At 39.1% G+C, this 25503-nt stretch overlaps 1 protein-coding gene across 3 annotated transcripts in view; it reads left to right on the top strand.

Annotated features, from left to right (window-relative positions):
* ANO6 (anoctamin 6) overlaps positions 1 to 25503 on the top strand; it is a 234919-nt gene that overhangs the window by 167376 nt on the left and 42040 nt on the right. For all 3 annotated transcript variants that reach the window (XM_002687355.6, XM_005206409.5, XM_059886920.1), the window contains 3 exons: positions 1851 to 1985; positions 13769 to 13874; positions 18502 to 18562. In XM_002687355.6, coding sequence (XP_002687401.2) covers positions 1851 to 1985; positions 13769 to 13874; positions 18502 to 18562 — 302 coding nt within the window. The remainder of the gene's footprint in view (positions 1 to 1850; positions 1986 to 13768; positions 13875 to 18501; positions 18563 to 25503) is intronic.

Raw genomic sequence — 25503 nt, 5'->3', positions numbered from 1 at the left:
GACAAGAGTACTGGAGTGGGGTGCCATTGCCCTCTCCTATGAACTACACTACAAGTATATTATTTACAGAAGTGGAGGTAAATATTCTAAGAGTCAGCTATAAGAAGTGAAAGTGGTTATTTCTCGCCAGGAAATGGGAGTGGTTCTTGAGGGCTGCTGCTTTTTATACCTAGTGTTCTAGAACTGACTCTTTATTGACTGTATAGTTATTATAGCTTTGATTTTTTTAAAACCAAAGCTGAATGTTTTAAAAATTGGTGTTAAGAATTGGGATGTTTGGGGCAGAGAAAGATAATGATCAGAGGATATTACATTTGAAGGGATCCTCATTTTCCCCAGCCTTTCAACAAGAACCAGGAGACAGGCTTTCTGTTTAGAATTCAAAAATTCTTTCTCAGCTTCTTGTCTAAGCAGTGTAACAAAGGTGCCATGGGAAGTCCTGGACCCCCTGTCACTGTAGATATCCAAGTAGAGTGACCAGCCCTCTTGCAGGGTGTTTTTACTACTGGGCAGTTCGAGTGGGCAACTTCTAGCATTCTTTCCAATTTTAACTGTGGCATTTCCAGGGCAGATGTTTGATAGAAATGTATTACAAAGAGCCTAATAGCCAAGAGTCCAAAATGTCTCAAACCCGCTGCCAGGATTTTCTCTCCCAGACACCATCTCCTGAGCTGTCATTTGCCTGCCACCCATGAGCCAGACCACAAAGCCCAGTCACATGAGAATGGACGCACTGCATTCCTCCCAGCTCGTGATCCCATCTCGGTCTCAGCCCTTCCTTTTCCCCATGGATGTGGCCCACGCCCAGGCCTCTGACTAGGGAGCTGGTCTCAGAACTACCCTGTGAGGGCTGGTCCAGCTCAGGGATGTTCCTCTGTGAAGTCTTCCAGACTCCAGGCTGTTCTCAGAGCTCAGTCCCCACCGAGCTCAGCTCAGTGTCAGACTGAGCCAGAAGTCTCATAGAGGCCTCAGAGCTAAGGCAATCTACAGGTTGTACCAATCTACAGGCTGTACTGAGCCAGAAGTGAAAAGTGAGTCAAGGAAGGGTATATGCCAGAGTTGCCTAAACAGCCATCTTATTGCTTTGTCCTCATCCCTAAACCCTTTCTCTGCCTGTCTGTGTTTGTCTCCCTTTCAGGAACAGTCTGGCCCTGTTTCATGCCCTGCCTCTTTTTTTATTTTGACTACCTGTTCTCTTCCATTTACTCCAGATTAATTTAAAAACATTGAAGAGTTTTTAAAACTTAGGAAAAATAGAAATGCTGCATACAAAGAATACGGGACAGTAGATTACTCAGTCATATCCATCCTGCCCTTTCCCATTCTCGAAAGGAGTTTTATAAATAGTTTGGCTAGAGAGACATTCCACTCATAGTTAGTATTATTATTATTGGCATTTACTTATTATTTGTGATTTTACATTACATGTGCTCCAAGAAAGTTCTCAAAATAAAGCAAAAACAGGTTTGAACAAACGGTTCATGTTCATTCGTTTCATAAATGGCAAGAATAATCTTTGGGGAAACTTACCAGATCTGCCAGTCTTTATGAAGAGTGATGATAATATCCTCTATCTGCTCCATATTCAGCAATTTCCCCTCTTTGTGTTATTCTAGTTTACTTTGCTGCAGGAGGTTAACCAGTGGTCAGTACTTCCATAATATGTAAACTACGTCTTATTTCACAGTAGAACCGGGGGCCTGCTACGAAAATGGATATGTTTTTAAATGTGCATCGAGTCAGAGGTTTAAGTTTAAAGCCCCCTTTATTTATAATCAGAAATTAATATGAGGATAAAGCTGCAGACGGATCATATGTCTCCTCTGAAAATAACTTCTGTCTTCCTTCAGGAAATATTATGGAGAGAAGATTGGGATCTATTTTGCCTGGCTGGGCTATTACACTCAGATGCTTCTCCTGGCAGCCATCGTGGGAGTGGCTTGCTTTCTCTATGGATATTTTACTGAGGATAACTGTACATGGAGGTAACCTCTCTCTGTTCCTTGTTACCGTGCTGAAAAGCTGCTTAGACATAAAATTATTTTCTGGGTCTTAGACTGTTTTAGTAAAAGAAGACTCATTACAAAACACTTATGCTTTGGATGATACATCTCTTTTGTCATGAGCATAATAACTAAGTGAAATGGAAAAAAAAAAGTTTTTTCTTAGATAATGCAGCCCAGCCTCTGACAAGACTGTTACCCTTAGGAAACACTCCAGTATTTTAAGGCAATACTTTGAAAAAGAAAGGAGGTTTGAAGAGAGGAACATCTTTGAACTTTTGGCCCCCTGAGGAATGCTTCATTGAGCCCCACAGATGTGAACCTAGAGCAGCTCTGATTGCATCAGGGTTTCAATGGCAAAACTGGTAAAACCATTGTTTCTATGGTTTTTAGAAATTACTTCTTTTTTCTTATAGATTTATTTAATTTACTTATTTTTGGCTGCACTGGGTCTTCGTTGCTGCATGTGGGCTTTCTCTGATTGCAGCAGGTGGAGGCTATTCTCTAGTTGCAGTTTGCAGGCTCCTCATCACTTTTGCTTCTCTTGTCATGGAACACGGACTCTAGGGTATTCAGGCGTCATTAGTTGTGGCACACAGGCTTTGTTGCCCCTTGGCATGTGGAATCTCCCCTGACCAGGGATGCAACACATGTCCCTTGCATTGGCAGCCAGATTCTTAACCACTGGACCACAGGGAAGTCTATGACTTTGTTGTATATATTAAGTATATATCATAAAACTCGAGTAAATGATACTTTTTGTTTACTTTAAAAAAAAAACCCACAGTGTTAGAGGGGTAAAAAAGTAATAAAGAATGAGTTTGTGCTTGACGTTGAAACTAAAATACCAGCTATACTGTGTGAAGGGAAACGTGGATGCCAAAACACTGAATTTCACCATCTCTGATCTGAAGTATGTTACTGGTCCTTTGCTTTTGGTGACCTCAACCTCCAGAATGGGTGTGGCACTGAACCAGGCCTTTTCTCTTGTTCCTCTGGCCTCTATCCAGGTGTGACAGCCAGATCAGAATTTCTGGGCAACAGTGACAAGCTGATGACCAAATTTTTCTAGCCTGCAGCGTATGAGCCTGACTCCAGAGGCAGAAGTGTACATGGCAGCTCTGATGTACAGGCGTAATTATCCATTCTATTTAACAAAGGATTCTGAGTGTTGGTGCCCATTATGGCTGTTAGCTTGAAAGCTGCAGGTGGTCCTTGAAGTACTTGTCTCTCTTCACTGAAAAAGAGTTTAGAGCTAAAGGCTGAATGTTGATATTTTTTTCCCTGATTTTGTCTTTGGCTTCTCCATTGTTCCAACCAAAAAAAGGTATCTCAGCTTTCAGAGTGAAAAAGTAGCATTTTTATATAGTTCTTGCATGGTGGTGCTTCTCATTATAATTTATTTTATTAAGTCACCATACAGTCACCCCACATACTTCCTATATGTGTTTACAGTTAATTTTATTATGAACTGAGTAGATTCACAAGAATAGAAGATAGATTTAAGATGTAAGGAAGAATAATCCATTACCCAGTTTAAGAAGAAAACATAACTGTTACCCAGGAAGTTCTTTGCTCAATTGTATCCCCTCACTTTCCACTTTGGAAATAATAACTATACTAAATTTTTATTTTTATCATACACTGTATGTTCTTTTTCATATGTACTTGTACCCCTATAAAATATAATTTTGTGTGCTTTTGAAAATATCTGTGCATAAGTGGAAGATACTGTAGGTATTTCCTCTTCCATAAAAGGCTTAAAGCTTATACATACTTTAAAATAGCAACTTTATTGAGATATAATTCATATACCATAAAATACAGCCTTTGAAAGTTTACAATTTGTGGTTTGATGTACTTCCACAGAGTTCTGTAACCCTCACCACCATCTAATTTTAGAACATTTTCATCACCCCGTAAGGAACCAGTATCCTTTAGAAGTCATTCCCTAACTTCTATTTCCCTTGGCCACTGGCAATTACTAATCTACTTTCTGTCTCTACATATTTGCCTCTTCTGGACATTTCATTATAAGTGAACCACACTGCGTGTGCAGTATGTGGTGCCATCTTTGTCATCTTTCACTTAGCACATTTTCAAGGGGGCTTCCCAGGTGGTGCTAGTGGTAAGGAACCCACCTGCCAGTGCTGGAGATGTAAGAGATGTGAGTTCGATCCCTGGGTCAGGAAGATCCTCAGAAGGAGGGCATGGCACCTCTCTCCAGTATTCTTGCCTGGAGAATCTCATGAACAGAGGAGCCTGGCCGGCTATGGTTCATAGTGTCGCAAAGAATTGGATGCTACTGAAGCAGAGTTGACTCATTGGAAAAGACTCTGATGCTGGGAGGGATTGGGGGCAGGAGGAGAAGGGGACAACAGAGGATGAGATGGCTGGGTGGCATCACCAACTCGATGGACGTGAGTCTGAGTGAACTCCGGGAGTTGGTGATGGACAGGAAGGCCTGGCGTGCTGCGATTCATGGGGTCGCAAAGAGTCAGACACAACTGAGTGACTGAACTGAACTGAAGCAGCTTTGCATGCATGAACACAGTGTTCTCAAGATTCATTCATGGTATAGCATGCATCAGTACTCTATTCCCTTTTGTGGTCAAATAATATGCCATTGTGGAGAAGGAAATGGTAACCCACTCCAGTATTCTTGCCTGGAAAACCCCATGGACAGTGGAGCCTGGCAGGCTACAGTCCATGGGGTCAGTAAGAGTTGGACACAACTGAGCGACTTCACTTCACTTTACTTTAATATGCCATTGTATGGATATACCACATTATCTATCCAACCATCAATTGATGTTTGGGTTGTTTCCATTTCTTAGCTATGATGAATAGCTATGAACAAGTATGTACAAGTTTTGTGTGAATATATTTTTTCAATTCTTTTGAGAATATACAAAAAAATGGAATTGCTGGGATATATGATAACTCTAGATTTAACATTTTGAGGACCTGCCAAAGCATTTTTTTTAAGTGACTGCACCATTTTACATTCCCAGTAGCTATGAATAAGTATTCTGATTTCTCCACATCTTCATCAACACTTGTTATTGCTGAATTTTGAATAAATAAGCAAACAAGTAAATGTGTATGTGTGTGTGTGTATCATTCTAATGGGTATGAAGTGGTATGTCATTGTTGACTTTGATTTGTATTTCCCTAATTCCCAGTGATGTTGAGCATCTTTTCATGTGCTTATTTTGCCACTTGTATCTCTTACAAGTGTTCAGTACAGCTGTTGAGTTTTAAGTATTCTTTATGTATTTTGTGGTAAAAAAGTGAAAGTGAAAGTCACATCCACCTCTCTGCAACCCCATGGACTATACAGTCCATGGAATTCTCCAGGCCAGAATACTAGAGTGGTTAGCCTTTCCCTTCTCCAGGGGATCTTCCCAACCCAGGGATCAAACCCAGGTCTCCCACATTGCAGGTGGGTTTTTTACCGGCTGAGCCACAAGGGAAGCCCAAGAATACTGGAATGGATAACCTATTCCCTTCTCCAGAGGATCTTCCCCACCCAGAAATTGAACCAGGGCCTCCTACATTGCAAGTGGATTCTTTACCAACTGATCTACTGTGATAAAATCCCCTTATCAAATATTTTTTTGTATTCCATGGACTCTTTTTCACTTTCTTGATGTTGTCCTTTGAAACGCAAAAGCTTTTCATTTTAATGAAGTCCAGTTTACCTGAGATTTTTCTTTTGTTGTTTGTACTTTTACCGTAATATCTTAAAAAGCATTGGTAAGCCAAAGTCATGAAGATTTTCTCAGTGTTTATCTTCCAAAAGTTTCTTTTTTTTTTAGTGTTAGGTCTATGATTTCATTTTTGTAAACTGTATAAAATAAAGATTCAACTTTCTTTCTTGCCAGGTGTATATTCTAGTGTTCCAGCACCATTTTTGTAAACATAATCTTTCCCCATTAGCACCCTTGTCAAAAATCGTTATTGTCATTTAGTCATTAAGTCATGTCCGACTCTTTGCAACCCCGTGGACTGCAGCACACCAGGCTTCCTTGTCCTCCACTATCCCCCAGAGTTTGCCCAAACTCATGTCCTTTGAATCAGTGATGTTGTCTAACTATCTCATCCTCTGCTTCCCTCTTCTACTTTTGCCTTCAATCTTTCCCAGCATCAGAATCTTTTCTAATGAGTCAGCTATTCACATCAGGTGGCCAAAGTATTAATTACTAATTACTAGTACAAAGTATTAATAAAGTGCAAAAATAATTGGCCATAAACATGAGTTTATTAGGGACTGTCAATTCTTTTCTGTCAATACATATGGCAGTCTTTCATGCAAGTCCCACACTATATTGATTGTTACAGCTTTTTAGTAAGTTCACGATTGCTTTGATTTTTCTGGGTACCTTGCATTTCTATAATTTTAGAATCAGCTTTCTCATTTGTGCAAAAAAGCCAGAATTGCATTGAATCTGTAGGTCACTTTGAGAGCTATTTCCATCTTAACAGTACTAAGGCTTCTAATTCACGAACACACAATAGCTTTCCATTTATTTAGGTCATCTTTAATTTTTATCAATATTTTGTATTTTTCAGGATATATATTTCACACTTCTTTTCTCTAATTTAATCTTAAGTATTTTTATTATTTTTGATGCTACTGTAAATGAAATTATTTTGTTCATTTTATTTTTAGATTATTCATTAATGTATAGAAATATAATTACTTTTTTTAATTTAAATGTATTTATTTTAATTAGAGGCTAATTACTTTACAACATTGTATTGGTTTTGCCATACATCAACATGAATCTGCCACAGGTATACAAGTGTTCCCAATCCTGAACCCCCCCCCCCCACCTCCCTCCCCATACCATCCCTCTGGCTCATCCCAGTGCACCAGCCCCAAGCATCCTGTATCCTGCATCAAACCTGGACTGGCGATTCGTTTCTTATATGATATTATACATGTTTCAATGCCATTCTCCCAAATCATCCCCCACCCCCACCAAGTCCAAAAGACTGTTCTATACATCTGTGTCTCTTTTGCTATCTGGCATACAAGGTTATCATTACCATCTTTCTAAATTCCATATATATGCATTAGTATACTGTATTGGTGTTTTTCTTTCTGGCTTACTTCACTCTGTATAATCGGCTCCAGTTTCATCCACCTCATTAGAACTGATTCAAATGTATTCTTTTTAATGGCTGAGTAATACTCCATTGTGTATATGTACCACCACTTTCTTATCCATTCATTTGCTGATGGACATCTAGGTGCAAATCATTCCAAGCATATTTTCTGACCACAATACAGTAAGATTAGATCTCAATTACAGGAGAAAAACTATTAAAAATTCCAACATATGGAGGCTGAACAACACGCTGCTGAATAACCAACAAATCACAAAAGAAATCAAAAAAGAAATAAAAAATATGCATAGAAACTAATGAAAATGAAAACACAACAACCCAAAACCTATGGGACACTGTAAAAGCAGTGCTAAGGGGAAAGCTCATAGCAATACAGGCATACCTCAAGAAACAAGAAAAAAGTCAAATATAATTACTTTTAATATATTGATTTGTCTTATAACCTCCGGAGAAGGCAATCGCACCCCACTCCAGTACTCTTGCCTGGAAAATCCCATGGACGGAGGAGCCTGGTGGGCTGCAGTCCATGGGGTCGCGAAGAGTCGGACATGACTGAGCGACTTCACTTTCACTTTTCACTTTTATGCACTGGAGAAGGAAATGGCAACCCACTCCAGTGTTCTTGCCTGGAGAAACCCAGGGATGAGGGAGCCTGGTGGGCTGCCGTCTATGGGGTCACACAGAGTCGGACACGACTGAAGTTGACTTACAGCAGCAGCTTATAACCTCGATGAACTGACTTATTAAGTCTAGCAGATTTTTGGTAAATTTCTTTGGATTTTAATGTACAATATCATGTCATCTGGAATAGAAATGATTTTCCTTATTTCTTTCTAATCTGGAGATTTTTAATTTATTTTCCTTACCTGGTTGCCCTGAATAGAACCTCTAGTACAATGTTGAACTTGGAAGGAATCTGTTCAGAGTTTCACCATTAAGTATAATCTTTGCTATGTGTGTTTTTTTCCCCTTATCGAGCTGAGGACATTCTCTTCTGTTAATTGTTTTTAATCCATTATTCTATCAGTATGGCATATTATATAAATTTGTTTTTGTTCAGTGAACAATCCTTGCATTCCTGGATACAGCCCACTTGATTTGATTTACTGGATTTGATATGCTAATATTTTGTTGAAGATTTTTGCATTTATATTCATAAGAAATAGTAGTCTGTAGTTTTTTTGTGATGCCTTTGTCTGGTTTTGGTATTGGTGTAATACTGGTTTCATAGAATAAATTGAGATAGGTTTCTACCCCCTTTATTTTTAGAAGAGTTGGTGAAGCATTGGTATCAGTTTTCTTTCAGTGGCTGATAAAATTCACCAGTGAAGCTATATTGGCCTTGACATTTCTTTGATTATTAATTCAGTCTCTTAACTCATTATAGATCTATTCAGGTTTTCTATTTCTTCTTGAGTCAACTTCAGTCATTTATGTTTTTCTAGGAACTTATCCATTTCACCTAGATTATTCCATTTGTTGGCATATAATTATTAACAGTAATCCCTTACATTCCCTTCTTTATTTTTGTAATGTCAATAGTAATGTTCCTCTTTTCATTTCTGATTTTAGGAATTTAAATCTTCTTTCTTTTTTTCTTGAATAGTCTAGCTTAAAAGTTGTCAGTTTTATTGATCTTTTCAAAGAACCAACTGTTGATTTTTCTCTGTTGCTTATCTATTCTGTATTCCATTTATTTCTGCCTTTTGTCTTTTGATTGGAATATTTAATTTATTTACATCAAAGTACTTTCTGATTAGGGCTTCCCTTGTGGCTCAGCTGGTAAAGAATCTGCCCGCAATGTGAGAGACGCTGGGTTTGATCCCTAGGTTGGGAAGATCCCCTGGAGAAGGGAAAGGCATTCTAGTGTTCTGGCCTGGAGAATTCCATGGACTGGATAGTCCATGGGGCCGCAAAGAGTCGGACACAGCTGAGTGACTTCACTTCACTTCACTTTCTGATTAAGTTGGCATTACATTGGAGTTAAATCTGCCATTTTACTACAGTAAGTCCCCTACATATGAACATTCAAATTGTGAGCTTTCAAAGATGCAAACGTGCATTTGCATATCCAGTCATGTAAGTTAGTTAACATGTCTGGGATACATTGTCACAGGCATGCGTTGTCTAGAAGTGATGGTGCTTTTGGGTACTTTACAGTACTTTACCGTACTTACAGTACTGTATAGAGTACAGTAAGTACAGTAGTGCAGTATCTTTATCTGCTTACTCGATGCCAGCCCCTGTATGCCAGCTGTTGTACTGTATTACTGTAAGATTAAAAATGTTTTGTTTTATTTTTGTGTTTGTTTTTTATGTCTTATTTGTGTGAAAGTATTATAAACCTATTACAATATAGTAATATATAGCTGATTGTGTTATTTGGGTATCTGCACCTTGTTGCACTTAATATATATAAATATATATTATGTAAAAATGTATTTATATATATTATATATGTTTTTTAACCTATGTAGTTACCTCACCAGCGATCCTTAGTTTTTCAAGTGAGTTTGACTTACTGCCTAGTGTACTTTCATTTAAGCCTGAAGGATTCTTCTTAGTGTTTCTAGTAGGGCAGGTCTGCTAGCAAAGGAGTCTTTCAGATTTTATTTTTGTAGGAGTGTCATCATTTCTCCTCTGTTTTTGAAAAAATGGTTTTGCAGCATATAGACTACTTGGTTGACAATCTTTTCCTTTTTTAGCATTTTGACAGTATGATCCAACTGCCTTCTGGTTTCCATGGTTTCTGATTAGGAATCAACTGCTTATCTTACTGAAGAGTCTTTGTATATGTGGAATGACTTTTCTCTTTCGACTATCAGAATTCTATCTTTGTTCTTGACTTTTGATACACTGAGTCTGATGTGCTTATGTCTGGATTTCTCTGTTTATTCTACTTTGAGCCTGTTGAGCTTCTTGGATATACAAATTAATTTATATTAATTTGCTTTCATCAAATTTTGAAAGTTCTTCAGCCATTATTTCTTCACATATTCTTTCTGCCTCTTTCTTTCTCTCATTCCTTCTGGCTCTCCTATTATGTGTATTTTTGATGGTGTCCCACTCATCTCTGAGGCTACATTCATTTTTTGTCATTCCTTATTCTTTGTGATTCTCAGACAAGATAATCTCAATAGACCTAATGTTAAGTTAGCTGACTTTTTCTTCATCCAGTTCATTCTGCAAAGGAACCTCTCTAGTGAATTTTTTGTTTTACTCATTATATTTATATCTCTAGAATTTCTAGTTGGTCTTCAAGTAATTTTTATCTGTTCATATTCTCTGTACAGTAAGCTGCTCACATACTTTATTTCTTTAGGTGTGATTTCTATTAGTTCTTTGAACATATGTATAATTGCTTATTTGTGTCTTCATTTAGTATGTCCAATGTCTGGACATCCTCAGGGAGTTTCTATTGGCTTCTTTTTCACCCTGTGTCATGGCCAAACTTTTCTGTTTCTTTATGTACCTTGTAATTTTTTGTTGAAAACTGGGCATTTTAATTATAATGTGGTCAATCTGAAAACCAGATTTTACCCCTCCTCAGAGCTTATTATTGCTTCTATTGTCATTGCTGCTGATGATAGGATTTATTTAGTTAGTTTCCTGAACAAATTCTGTAAAGTTATATTGTTTATCATGCACGGCCACGAGGTCTGTATACAAAAGCTTAGTTATCTGCTAATGATTGGACAGTGATTTCTTTAAATGCCTGGAATCAATCATTTTATTGAGTCTTTGCCAGGTGGCTCTGTGTTTGCATGTTGGGGAATGTCTTCAGCATTCCATCAGGCAGTTGTTATGTTCACTATCAGTTTATCTGGATCTGTAAAGCCAAAGAGTACATCATGAGTAATGCTGGACTGGATGAAGCACAAGCTGGAATCAAGATTGCCGGAAGAAATATCAATAACTTCACATATGCAGATGACACCAACCTTATGGCAGAAAGAAAAGAAGAACTAAAGAGCCTCTTGAAAGTTAAAGAGGAGAGTGAAAAAGCTGGCTTTAAACTCAACGTTCAAAGAAAGAAGGTCATGGCATCCAGTCCCATCTCTTCATGGCGAATAGATGGGGAAACAATGGAAACAGTGACGGACTTTATTTTCTTGAGCTTTCTGCAGATGGTGAGTGCAGCCGTGAAATTAAAAGATGCTTGCTCCTTGGGAGAAAAGCTATGACCAACCTAGACAGCATATTTAAAAGCATAGACATTACTTTGCCAACAAAGGTCCATCTAGTCAAAGCTATGGTTTTTCCAGTAGTCATGTATGGATGTGAGAGTTGAACCAAAAGAAACCTGAATGAACACCGAAGAATTGATGCTTTTGAACTGTGGTGTTGGAGAAGACTCTTGAGAGTCCCTTGGACAGCAAGGAGATCCTAAAGGAAATCAGTCCTGAATATTCATTGGAAGGACCGATGCTGAAGCTGAAACTCCAGTACTTTAGCCACCTGATGTGAAGAACTGACTCATTGGAAAAGACCCTGACGCTGGGAAAGATTGAAGGCGGGAGGAGAAGGGGATGACAAGGAAGAGATGGTTGGATGGCATCACTGACTCGATGGACATGGAGTTTGAGTGAACTCTGGGAGTTGGTGATGGACAAGGAAGCCTGGCGTGCTGCAGTCCATGGGGTCACAGAGTCAGACATGACTGAGCAACTGAACTGGACTGAACTGAGGATACCTTGGTTGTGAGACTGTTGGCTTTAATGGGCAACATGAAGCTGAGGTTATGGGGATGGGGATAAGCCAAGTTAAAATGCCACAAAACTCACTATTTTATGGAAAATATTTAGTTGTTTTTTCTCAAATAAACACTTCTCATACTATTGGAAACCTTTGTTTAGTTTCTGCAGTTCTGCAGAGGTTAATTTTGACAGATTTTGTCAAGTTCTTTGCTTTGTGGAGGGGCATGTTTTCCAAGATCTTTACTCAGATATTCTTGAAGTGTTTCTCATGCCCAGTTATTTTTTACTGAGTTATTTGCAGTGCTAACTAATTCTGCAATTCCAATCCCATTCACATTGAAGTCAATCTGCATAGCTTCTCCTAGAGTGAGCAGTGTGCAACCTGTTGTTATTAATAGTTTGCTGGGTTTTTCTTACTAACTTGTTGGAGTTTTTAAACTTGTGAGTAGTCCTTTGTCATTCCTGTATATTGCAAAACTTCTGCCAGTCTGTTTTTTTCCCCCTCTCTTTGTAGTGCTTTAATGAGGTTCTTACTTTTAAAAGATTTTGAATGTATTAATATTTTTCTTTATGATTTATGCTTTTTTGTTTTTCTTTAGTAGTATTTTCCTTTACCCCAAGGTTATCTAGATACTCTTCTGTAAGTTGGTACTTTTGCAGTTTTATTTTCCACCTGGAATTTGATTTATATGTAATAGGATTTAGGGGTTCTCTTTCACCTTGTTCTGTATGGATATTCCACTGCAGCAGCCCTGTTTATTCAAACATCAGTTTTTACCTTACTGGTTTGCTGGGTCGATGGTGCCTATTATATATCAGTTTTGGTGTATGCAGAGGTCTCTTGCTGAACTCTGTTTTTCTCTTTTGCTCAGTTTTTCTTAACTTAAAGGGCTTCCCAGGTGATTGACTGGTAAAGAATCTGCTTGTCAATTCAGGAGATGTGGGTTTGATCCCTGGGTTGAGAAGATCCCCTGGAGAAGGAAATGGCAACCCACTCCAGTATTCTTGTCTTAAAAATTTCATGAACAGAAGTTGGTGGGCTATAGTCTGTAGAGTCACAAGACCTTAGCAACTAAACAACCCCAGTAGCACCTTGTTCTTTAGGAGATGTCCTGACTGTTCTGAGGCTTTGCTTTTCTATTAAATTTATAGCTCAAATAAGGGAGAAATGACATCTTCAAGTATTGATTCTTCCAAATGATGAACATGATAATTTACTTATTTATATAGGTTCTTCACTCTTTTACAACCATTTTAACATTTTCCCCATATAAATTTTGTACATTTTGAATTAGATTTTTGTTCCTGGGCTCTTCATATTTTTAAGTTGTTGAAAAACAGTTATAAAAAATTAAAATTCTTAACTGTGGCAGATCTTTAGAGACACAATTTCTTTTTTGGGACCCTACATATATATATATATATACATATATATATATATATATATATATATATATATATATTTTATATACCGATTTTGTGTCCAGCAAACTTACTAAACTCATTTATTCTCATAATTTATCTGCAAGTTTTATTGAGTTGTCCGTATAAACAATTATGTAATTTATTAGGGATAGCAGGTTTTTTTCCTTGCCGTTCCCCCTGTCTTTGTTTTTTTTTGTTTATTTTTTTTTTATTAACTATGTTGGCAGTGGTATCACAACCAGTGAAAAGAAGTGGTGGTAGTGGGACATATTATCTTGTTTCTGATGTAAAGGAAATACTTTCAGCCTTTTACTGTTAAGTATAATGTCTTTTATAGGTTTTATACAGCAAGATTTTATCAGGTTAATGAAGTTCATTTCCACTCCTAGTTTTATAAGAATTTAGTTAGTTTTTTATCATGAATGGATGTTGGATCTTATCATTCTGATAAAAAGTCTTGTTCATTAAATTTTTAAAAATTAAACTTTATTTTTCTCTTTTCTTTAGCAAAGAAGTTTGTGATCCTAATATTGGCGGCCAGATCATAATGTGTCCTCAATGTGATAATGAGTGTCCATTCTGGTCACTCAATGTTACTTGCGAGTCCTCAAAGGTATTTCTTTCAAACATTTACAAGTAATGAAAGCTTTTTTTGCCTTCTAATATATTTAGTACAACATAGTGCTTAAATTTTTTTCCTCTTGAGGAATTTAGAAAGGTAATTTTCAGCTAAGCCTTCATTTTCAAAGATAGATATAAAATACATGTGCTATTCCTTGTTTATAAATAATACATTGAAATTAAAAGCCTTATCAATAATCTCCTGAAAGGTCAGTGAAGAACTGTGGAATTGAAACTGCTTGAGTGTTTCAAGTAATCAAAGCAGATTTCTCAAACCTGTCTTATCTCATAAATACTATTTAATAGGTTTACTGTTATAAGTATTTTCCTTAATTCAAGTGAATGGAAACCTGAAATCTGTACTTGTTTTTCCACTTTGAAAGTATGCTGAAACTCTCCTTGGATTTTTAAAGACTTTGCAGATCAGATTTAGACTGTATTTATAAAAATGCATAAGAAAGGTTTTGTCTTCAAATGGTAACAGATATTCACTTTGTCTCTAAACATTCCTACCAAACACATCTGGTTCCCCTTACACATGCAGATAGATGGTCTTGAGCTATATGACTTCTTAAAATCCAGGAGGTTTAGCAAAGGCATTGAGACTGGAGGAAGCTTCCTGAAAGGCATGCCAGAAAGGCTAGACAGGAAGAAAGATGGTTGGCTTGCTTCAGAAGGTTTTCCTGATAACTTTGACCTTCATAGAATTCTTCCCTGTCTTGATCTCTCTGTCCCCTCACTCTGCTCTGAAAGTTTAGGAATATTTCTATCATCTCAGAATATTCTGATCTGCTCCATGTAAGTCTTACTTTAACTGAATACACAGCTAATATAGTGATGCAACTTTATAGTTCAGACTTCGCCAAGTTATACTCATACCTGTATTATCACTTGACATACAAAACAGTGCTGTAAGGCAGGCAGAACAGGTGTTACCTCTATTTTACAGATTAGAACACTGAATCTGCAGGATTAAATAATTTGCTCAACCACCCGCCTAGTGAGAGACAAGCCAGAAAATGACAACACATCTGCCTTCCTTGCTATTACCATGTTCCTCACTGGCTGACTGTATGACCATGCACTTCACTCTTGAATCAAACTCAGAAAAATTGCTCCACCACTTAATTAAGAGGATCTCAGGATCTTGTCAACACATGTATTTTTATACCTTATGAGTTAAATTAGATTTCATCGCCCACTCCCCTTCAACCAACACAAGTTCTAGACTATAAATAACCATCAGAGGTCGCTCAAAGTGAAAGACTTGGAGGTAGTAAGAGAGAAGCTGCCTTCCAGTACTGTTGACTCATAAAGGGCCTTAGTGTGTATCCCCAGGTCACAGGATTTAAGGCAAGTGCGGGGGATAAGACCAGAGGCAAACTGTACTCCACAGAGTACAAATGGAAATTCCATTTTCCTTAAGAAATTTTCATACTCTCATGTTTTGGGGAAAAAAAGTGAATCATTCTCTTCCAGTTTCAAAAAAAAATCCTTTGAGTCTTTTCAGAGTGATTTACAAAGGGAGGGAAGTGTATAAAAGAATATAAATAAAAGAATGAAATGAAAAAATAAGGTAAAAAAGGAAAAAAGAGAAACACCTTTCCTGTTTGTTGGTTAATTCAATCATTTCTTCATTTATTTATAGTCATTTCTTTCCTTTTGGAAAGTGATGGAAAATTCACTAGATATATATGCCAGAATTATTAATAAATTAGAAATAGATAATCAGGATCAAGGAAATGAAGAAACAGTTATGGAAATAATCAGGATTGATACTGGTTTTGTGACTGAGCATTAAAGTTCTTAGCTTTTTAGCTGGCAAGATAAAGAGGAAATATGGTTAAGTTATAACGTTTAGGTCTTTGAAATGCATTGTTACATAATTTTGATTTTGTTCCTTTGCAGGAAGAAAGCATAGCAAATTGTCACTTTTCTAGATTTCTATCATCCACTTAAAATCATCATGCCCGCATGTACAGCTCTCTCTGCCTTCCTGCTCCACATGACTAAAGCAGTGTGCTGACTCGGGGCCACTGTTAGCACAGCCAGCTTTCCCTCTCTGCCATCCTGCCAAGCAAGCTAAGCTAAGCTTCTTACCAAGAAAACTCTTTGCTTATCTTCCGCCTTACTTCCTGCTTCCATGTTGTTTCTGGGGCATGTAGAGCAGAGAGGCCAACCATCTTACACTTTCAGTTCCTTGATTCTTACCCATATGGCAAAAATGGTAACTTCCTCCGAGCCACCTAACTCTCTCTCATAGGAGTGCCAGACACATCTTGCTTTGCAAGATGTCTTGAGCTCAGCAGCTGCGGTGAGCTTGGCCTTAGCAGTACACTTGCCTTTTCTTGCTGCTCCTTTCCCTCCCACTTCTCTGGTATTGACAGATGTGCTTTTAGTGGCTTTTTGTCAGCATAATAAGATTTTCTCTTACTTGAGTGGGAGGGTAGAGGCATCAGGGCAAATAGGGAGGTATCACATAGAGAGAAGTTTGCACTGATTCCTAGAAGAGAGGTAACACTGAACAGAATCTTCAGTACTAACATTATAACACGCAGAACTGTATTTCATAGGGCTTTTCCTCTAATAATTTTTCAATGAAGGGTGAGACATGACATTAAAAGAGAGCTTGGAAAAGATGGTTCAAGAGAGTCCAAGCTAAAAGATTTGAAATCTGTGTTCTGTGTAATCCTAGGACTAGAGTAGGTGGGGAGCATTGTTCCCCAGATTGATCACTCATTTGTTAATTCTGTCTTCCTTAAGCTGGATTTTTGAGAGGAGTAACTGAATGACAGTTTGGGACTATTCTTTCTGCTCAGGAAATATATGTGTGATTGAGGGGCATCTACATGATTTGGAAAAGGATATATAAGAAGATGGGTGGAGAAGGAAACGGCAACCCACTCCAGTATTCATGCCTGGAAAATCCCATGGACTGAGGAGCCTGGTGGGCTACAATCCATGGGGTTGCAAAGAGTCAGACAGGACTGAGCGACTTCTGTGTTTTTGAAGCTCAAAGGGATGTGGGCCACTGAAAAGGATATAAACTAGGGCAGAATTTCTTAAAGAAGTAACAGATTAGTTAGTTACAACATCAAGATAAATGGAATTGAAAGAGAGATGCTACCAAGAGAGTTGGGCAGTACTGCTTAAATAATGCTCAAGAGTTTCTGTTCTTAAATCGTTTCCTCTTGAGAGAGGGTTCAGGATGGGTTCTTAAATTTGTAAGGAATATATTAAATTAAAAAAAAAAAAAAAAAAAAACTAGTGCCAACCTAATAAAGAGAAAAAAAAAAAAAAAGAAAGAAATAAAAAAGAAAAGAAGAAAAAAAAAAAGAAGATGGGCAGCACTGGGCCCACTCCCCTCTGCCTTTTTCTGTTGCCCACTTTGGTTACGTGTTGTTACTTTGGGAATTGCACTCTTTTCACCTTGCATAGTAGCTGCCAAAGTGTGTTTTTATAAACATGGGGTTCTAGAGCGCTGGCTTCCTGGGGCAGAGGAAAGGAAGAAATGCGTGTTGTACAAAATCAGTACGTTCATATGTTTAATTAAATAGTCCTATTATTGGAAAAAAAAAAAAAAGGAAGATGGGTAGGTGGATATTATTTTACAAAAATAACCTTAACTTATATTTCATTTAGATGGAAGTTTATTCATTTTGCATCAGTATAAGGGCAACCCAGAAAGAACTTTTAAAAAGTCAAGTTCTTTACTTAGAAGCAGCTTTGAATTTTCTTTGGCACTGAAGAGTTTGCTTTTATTTATTTTTAGCCTATAGCTTCCTTTTCTAGCATGTCTTCTTTACTTTTCATAAGCTCTTTCATAAAGTTGATATTGTGTTTGCCACTTTTTCTACTAATTTTATAGACCTTTTTAGGAGATATAAAAATGCTCACTGATGAAAAATTGGTAGCTAATTGGAAAATTTTTCAGGAATTAATAGAGGGAGACAATTAGCAAAAATTTGAAAATTAGTAAGCTAGTAAATAGAGTATGTAGTGTATTCATTCGTGATCATTGTACCCTTTGTAATGTCAGCAAAAGCACTTTTGCATCTTTATCCTGATGAAAGCTTCTGTCAGCCATGATAGAAAAGTCATCATTGGATTTGAGGAAAACAAGCTCTGGAGGAGAGCCATCTTAAAGTAAACGCCAGTTTTGTGCTTCTCTTAACAAGAAAACCAGGAATTCGGGAACTTGCCCTCTGACCAGGGTGGGATGATAAGATGCAAATCATAAATCTCAAAGTTGTTTGGAGTTCATTGTACTCTTTGGGCCATTCTGTTTCCTCAAATTCACTCTGATCGTCCATAAAAAGAGGCTGTTATTCAAAAGTATGTTAGAGGCTTTCAGCAAAATGGAATCTTAGCAGCTGTGCTTATTTCTTTATCAAGACACAGAAAGATTCCTTTGGAAAATGTAGTCTGGTAAAAGCTATGTGCTTTCAGGAGAATGAGAAATCTCGTCTGTAAGTATGTAGTAGATATGGTGATTGTCAAACTAGGCAACAGATTTAAAAGAAATTTCCAGACTGTAAGATATACAAAGCAGTGCATATTTGATGAATTTAGTAGGTGAAGAAGATAATTCATGTAAATGTCATTATTGTATTTTACAGAAATTGTGCATCTTTGACAGTTTTGGAACCCTAGTCTTTGCAGTATTTATGGGGGTGTGGGGTAAGTTATATATATATATATATTTTTTTTTTTTTCAGTTTCCTTTTGCCTCTTAACTGAAATCAAACAAACAAAAACCCTAAAATCACATAAGTACTGAACTTAACATCTTTATACGGTTTTATATACAGAGACTATCAAAACAACCCACTTTCAGTCTCTTGGATTGCCCAAGCTTCAGCTCCCCTGGAACTCCACATTTATAGTTCTTAGGGCCATTGTATCAATTACTGCATAAAAAAACTACCTCAAAATGTAGTGGCTTAAAACCCACATGTATTATTTCTCATGGTTCTCGTGTCAGGTGGGAAATTCGCCAAGCAGGGTTGTACAGGGCTCAACCGGGCCACCTCGTCTTGGTCTGCATGGTTTCTCAACCTCCAGGAGCTGGACCAGCATTCTTCACATGACAGTTCAGGGTTCCAAAGAGAAGCAGGAAAGGAAAAGTACACACCAGGCATTTTTTAAGCCTACATTTGCATCTAGTTTGCAAATGTTCCATCAACCAAAGCATGTCATGGTCAACCCAACAACAATGTGAAGAGATGGGAGGACAGCTTAAGGGCTTAGATAATACAGGGAGGCATGGTTCACTGGCAGCTGTTGTTGTAATAGCATCCCTAGCTGTGATCCAACCTAATTTTCATGGGGTAGGGGTTCAGGAAAAGCAGCAACGTGGGGATTCCAGGTAAGCTTTCTTGTTTATATACTTCTGTATGAGTAACTAGATAATGAATACATGCTGCTACTCTTATCATAACAACATTCTGTTTAATAAATAGGACAGATGTGATCCTTAAGAATATAATTTGTATATAGAAGCTTTAACACTATATATTATTTATCTTGAAAAGCATCATTAATGTAATGAGGCAATTATCATTTTATACAGACTTTGACATGTTTAATTGATGTGAATGTTCTACCATAGGAGAAAAAAATGTTCATTTTCAAAGATAATGCATTTCCAATTTCATTGTGTGAGTCTGGGATAAAACAGTTCAGGGTGTAGCTAGGTGGGGGAGGAAACGGAACCAAGTTTCTTATTTTGGAGAAGACAGCCTGTCAACACATGCTCCTTACATACAGACACCATTGTTTATAGGTGTCCCTGGTGGTATTTCCCTTTTGCAGTGGTTGTGCCTATGAAGGGTCCCCAAATGAATCACAAAACAGGCAGGCCAATTACTTTGGACACTTTTAAGAGATATTAGTTGCCACTCCTGCATGAAGTAAACTGTAAGATAGCCAAATGTACCTAATAAGTCACATTGTCATTCAGACATTTAGCATGTTTTGGCTGGAGACCAAACAGTAGCTAATATTTGCCACACGGAAGAATAAAGATCAAGTTCATATATTAAGATTCTCTGTCTCCTTCACTGTGAAATACACCTTTCATTTTTTTTATCCTTGTAAGAGGGTGAGTGCTGAACATGTGGGCAGAGGCAGTTTTAACTAAACTGCCCAAACCTCAGTCTCAACACTAATTCATAATCTATAAAATTCAAACACATCTATTGAACTCTGTATATTAATAGAGCTGATAGCCCTAATTAAAAGAGACTTCTTAAATGAAGCAAAAATTACTTTGACACAAAAGAAAAGCTTCAAATTTCCTAACCAGCTCTGCTTTCTGTGATCATTAAACTACACCATGTTTATAGAAGTGACAGGCATATTGAGCTGCTGATTTTATTTCATCAGATTTTAGAATGCAGAAAACATTTCAGCCCTGCTCACGGCACCATATGTGTATCTTTAAGGATATGTGTGTGTATGATGAAGTTTTTATTTTAAATGCCTTATTGCTTTTCTTGTTACCTCTGCCTGATGAGAACTACTGCTGGGAACCTCATTACAGAAAGCCTGCAATTGCAAAACTGAAGTTTTCATATCACCATCATCATACTCCTGTACCATCTCTTGTGCCCAGATGTATGTTGCAGAGTATTTTTCTTCTCCCTGGAAACTATAAAAGTTGAAAGGAGAAAACCTTGTATAATAAATTTTGCATAAATCATGTACTTCTTTGAAAAATATCCCCCCTTTTAGGCCAAGCCAGTACATCTGCTCCTACTGACTCCTAGAGTGCTAAACACCAACTACTCCCGGTGGAAGTAGAGCTTCTGAAAGCCTTTTCCCCTCCCCATTCCTTGTCGTTTCTTACCTACTTCTCTTTGATGCTCCCCACCAGCCTCTTGGCTGGCTGCATGACTGCCATTTTTAATTTTCACCTTTGAGTTCTAGGGTGGGCCTAGTGATTCCTAGAAAAACTCAGACACCTAGCTCATAAGAAGGGGGATTTCAGGAAGCCGTCACCCTGACTAGCTTCACTTGGAGATCAGAAAGTGACTATTACAACTGTTCGTTTCAGGTCTCTGCTTCTGTGGCAGCATCCACACTAGCAAAATGATGCAACTCCTGTGACCACCTCTGTCTCCATCCAGCTGCATTTCTGATGTTGATGACACACAGGTGCATCTGATGGGCATTTTAAAAACCACATCTGGAATCCTAGCTGCAGGAGAGTCTGAGAGATGTATTTTTTTTTAGAATTACAATTTTTAAAATTTATTCAAATATAGTTGACTTACAACATTGTGTTAATTTCTGCTGTACAGCACAGTTATTCAAATATACATATACAGGAATTCTTCATATTTTTTCCATTATGGTTTATCACAGTATATTGAATATAGTTCCCTGTACAATACAGTATGACCTTGTTATTTATCCCGAGAAATGTATCTTCAGCCTTGTAGTCTTTCAGTTAGGAAGTAGGAATCTAGGCTAAGCAAACTCATCTACCTTTGTGAGTGATTACAGAAGTCTGAATAGTTTCAAGACCCAATAAAACCTGCCAGGCCTTTAGCAGCAAACTGTTAAAGCAACCAGAACGATCCCAGCTACAGAGTGGGCCTTGTCCTTAGACATTGCTGGATACAACCACCTACACTGTGTATTGGAATCTTCCATCAGATGGATATTTTCTTTAGCTGTATAATATCCTTACATGTCATAGACCCTGCTGAGTTCTCAGCTCTATGACATGAGGAACTAAGAAACTCCCACCCATTCCTGCAGCCCTCCAAGGTTCCGAGGATTTGCTGCCCACTCACTATTTTTCCAGAGAAGGCATTGGCACCCGACTCCAGTACTCTTGCCTGGAAAATCCCATGGACGGAGGAGCCTGGTAGGCTGCAGTCCATGGGGTCGCTAGGAGTCGGACATGACTGAGCGACTTCACTTTCATTTTTCATTTTCATGCCTTGGAGAAGGAAATGGCAACCCACTCCAGTATTCTTGCCTGGAGAATCCCAGGGATGGGGGAGCCTGGTGAGCTGCCATCTATGGGGTCAGACACGACTGAAGCGACTTAGCAGCAGCAGCAGCAGCAGCATTATTTTTCATCAGGCCATTTCAGGCTTGCACAGAAGTTCTACCACTTTCCACTCAGAATGCATCAACTTCAGGATTTGGTAAAAAGCATCCATTTTATGTTCAAGTTCAGGGAGGAAGGGGAAGGGTATTCACTGTCCTTTCCTTATAGCAACTGATTAAATTGCTTCTCTTGCTTTTTGTGAGAAGAGAAGTTTTCATAACTCATCTCCTGCTAATACTGTCACTAGATTGTTACTGAGCAAATGAGTGGCTGTTACGCTCCCATTCTAAAGATGAGGAAAATGACACTCAGGCAGATGCAGCAAATTACTAGAGGCCCCAAAGACAAAAAGTGACAATCACAGAATCAGAGCTCTGTAGGTACTTTGGTTGTCGTCAGCCCTTAAATCAGTGACAAAATGCAGGGAATAGTAATAAAGTTGTAACAGACTTTTAAAAGGATATGGAAGTATTTATTTGATATAATTACACTATCTTATCTGGGGATCTGAGAAATGGGCTAGAAAATAATGGTTCTACAACCTTGGTCCTACCTCACCTATGCAGGTATAGACCCTTCTTTCTGGATCAGGAGTAAGGAAGCCCAGCCTCACGAGATCAGTCCTGTTCATTTTATCCACCTGCTTGTGGGTCCCAAAACACAGTAGGGCTTTCATGTCCTGCATCACAGATTTTTTTCAAAATAGTTATGCTTGAAGATATAAATTCGTGAAAGTAAGCTGCTCTTTCAAATGAAGTGAAAAGTAACTTTCTTTACTTAGAAGAAGAAAATAAGAATTTTCTTCATTGAAAAAAAATAAAAATTTCAAAAATAGCTGTATTTCTCATATTTCAATTAAAGTGACAAAATTTAGAGAGATTCCATAAACACAGGGAAAGTATCCAAAGTGGCTTTCGAGAGCTTTTTCCAGGCTAGCCTTGTAAAGTGGCTATTAAAGGAAAGATACTATCTTCTCACCCACCCACAGTCCCTTTCTTGAGGTTGGAAAGGGCCAGCATGTCCCCTGGTGAGTGGTCCTGGGTCAAGTGAACCATGGGACAGGATGGTACATGTGATATTTTCTGTATCTCTCTCCTGAATAACTCCCAGCACTCAAAGGGCCGGAGCCACCACAACCTCACCCATCAACAGTTGCATCCTCCTCTCAGCTGCTCCAGGCCCTCAAGATGGGCAGAGCAGAGAGTGGTAGACAGTGGTCAGTCAGGCATAGCAGGGAGCGGCTGGAGCGAGCTTGGCTCCCCAAGTAGATGATTACATCCTTCAGCTGTCCCAGGCAGTGGCCATCCTCCAGTTTTTGGAATGACTTCCCACAGTACATTCATTTAGCTAATACTTACCCAGTGCCTGCTGTTTGCTAGTGTTTCAGCCATGGGCTAAACCAAATCCCTGCCCTCATGGACATCGTAAATGATAAATGCAGGAGCAGACAAAGGTCAGGATGTGTGAGTGCTATCCATTGTGACGTGCACAAGTGTAGATCAGCGTAGGGAATAAAGTGTGTGCCTTTTTTGCAGAGTGTACACTCACTCTGGACTGATTTCATAGCTGCAGAGGGGAAGACAGAGTGGAAAGAACTTCATGGGTGGAAGGTGTAATGCAATGTTGGAAATAGGATTCTCAAATTAAAAAGTAGGGGTCTTCTGTTAGATAAGGTGTGTGGTCATATGAGCCCAGGGGTCTTTAGTAAGTGGGTGCTGGTTCTGCTTCATGTGCAGCCCGAGGAGAGTTGGCTCATTCTCCAAAGCTGGGGTCTCTTTTTGGAGTATCTGCGTGTGAGGTGAGCATGGGTCAGATGGGGAGCAGGGCCAGTCAGTCACAGCTTAGTCCACAGTTAGCTGGTGCCCTCAAGGCTTTCATCCCATGGATACTTCATTCCCCCCGGATGGGGGAAAAGTGCGAATGGCTGGGCAGGTTCTCAGTGGTGGAGGCATCGCTCTCTGTACGGAACACTCACCACTGTGGATCCCTTGCCCTGACCCAGATGAGGTTGTAGAGTAACTGAGCTGTGGTACCATGCTTCTGTTTCAGCAAAATGGTTTGTTTTTGAAGGTTCTGGTCAAGGAGTCACAAAGTGCTGTCTTACCCATAAATGAGGAACAAACTCCTTCATTCTAGGAAGGGCATGTAAAAGGAGAAGGGCCTGTCCTGAAAGCAGGAGCCACTCTGGGGACTGGTTGAAATCTTTCTAGCTTCCCAACCGCACAGATGATTAGTGGCCTCCCCCACTTTGTGCTCTTTGCCTCCATTGACAGCAGCATCTGTGGGAAAAAGCCAGGCTGCCACCCATATATGCTTGTGAACATGAGGTGATCACAGCAGTGGCATCATGAGGGTTAGTGTACCCACAGAGGCAGTGTTGGGACAGAGGGCAGTTACTAGCTCTATGTCCTGGAGGAGGAGAATCAGACACTGGGCAGGCAAGCAGTGATGACATCTCAGCAGAGTGGGTGCTGGAACAGAGCCAGCGGGAGGTGGGATATGGAGCAGTTAGGCTCATTTGTAAGAAGGGCTTGGGCTCTGAAGCCAAGCATACCTTGGTTCGATACCTGACTCCTTATCTCAGGCAAGTATTTGAAGTTTTCTGTGCCTCTGTTTCCTGATGTCCAAAATGGGGGTGGTAATAGCAGTTACCTCAGAGGGTCATGAGGGTCTTTATAAATGTTATGTCATTTAGCTCAGGACAGCCTGTAAGCTCCTTCCTATTTCCCCCATTTTCCATAGAGGGAAGCAGTAGCTCAGGCTGTGGAAACATTGTAACCGGTAGTCAAACATCTAGTGATTGTCACAACCAGAATTCAGACTTGATTCCAAAGTCCAGATTATCTCTACTCTCACTCACTGTTGTTGGAACATCAGTGAAGTCAGAACAAACACTGCCAGGAGGTGGGTGTTTTGAGCATTTCCGCTGTCCTTGCCATCGGGAAGCATTGCGTTCACCTTCCTCATGGCGCATCCCGAGGTTTCCCCCGCATGTCCAGCTGCCCGTGGCAGGGTCTGCAGGATTTCAAGACAGCCTCTGTTTGCCCTCTACCCAAAGGCTCCCTGTTGTCTGCAGGTTGATTCTTAACCCTGACTGCCCCGTCGAGCTTTCCAAAGACCAGAAACAATGCCAGACCGATAAAATCAGAACCTTGAGGGTGGTGCCCAGGTTCAAAACATTTTAAGAGCTCTCAGTGCTTCTCCCGCAGCCAGAGTGAGAACTGCCCCTCCATAGTCCATGCAGAGCTCGTCCACTCTTACCCCAGTTACCGCTGGAAACAGGACAAATTCTCTGCTCAGTCTGGGTCTTTCTCCCGAGTTCTAGACTTTTATCTGCCTACCGGACATCTCTCCTGGGGCCCGCAGGCAGCTGATCAGAACCAAATCAGTTGTCTTCTCTCAGACTTGCTCCTTTTCCTGCCCTTATTTCAGGGAGTGACACTAGAATTCAGGACACTGCCAAAGCCAGAAACCTGGCAAGCATCCTTGATCGTCCCCTTTCATCACACCTGCATCCAATCTGTCTACCTGCTAAGATGCCATCTTCTCTCACCTC

The sequence above is a fragment of the Bos taurus genome, chromosome 5, assembly GCF_002263795.3.
Source record: "Bos taurus isolate L1 Dominette 01449 registration number 42190680 breed Hereford chromosome 5, ARS-UCD2.0, whole genome shotgun sequence".
Classification (NCBI taxonomy): Eukaryota; Metazoa; Chordata; class Mammalia; order Artiodactyla; family Bovidae; genus Bos; species Bos taurus.
This window is presented reverse-complemented; position numbering and strand designations above follow the sequence as displayed.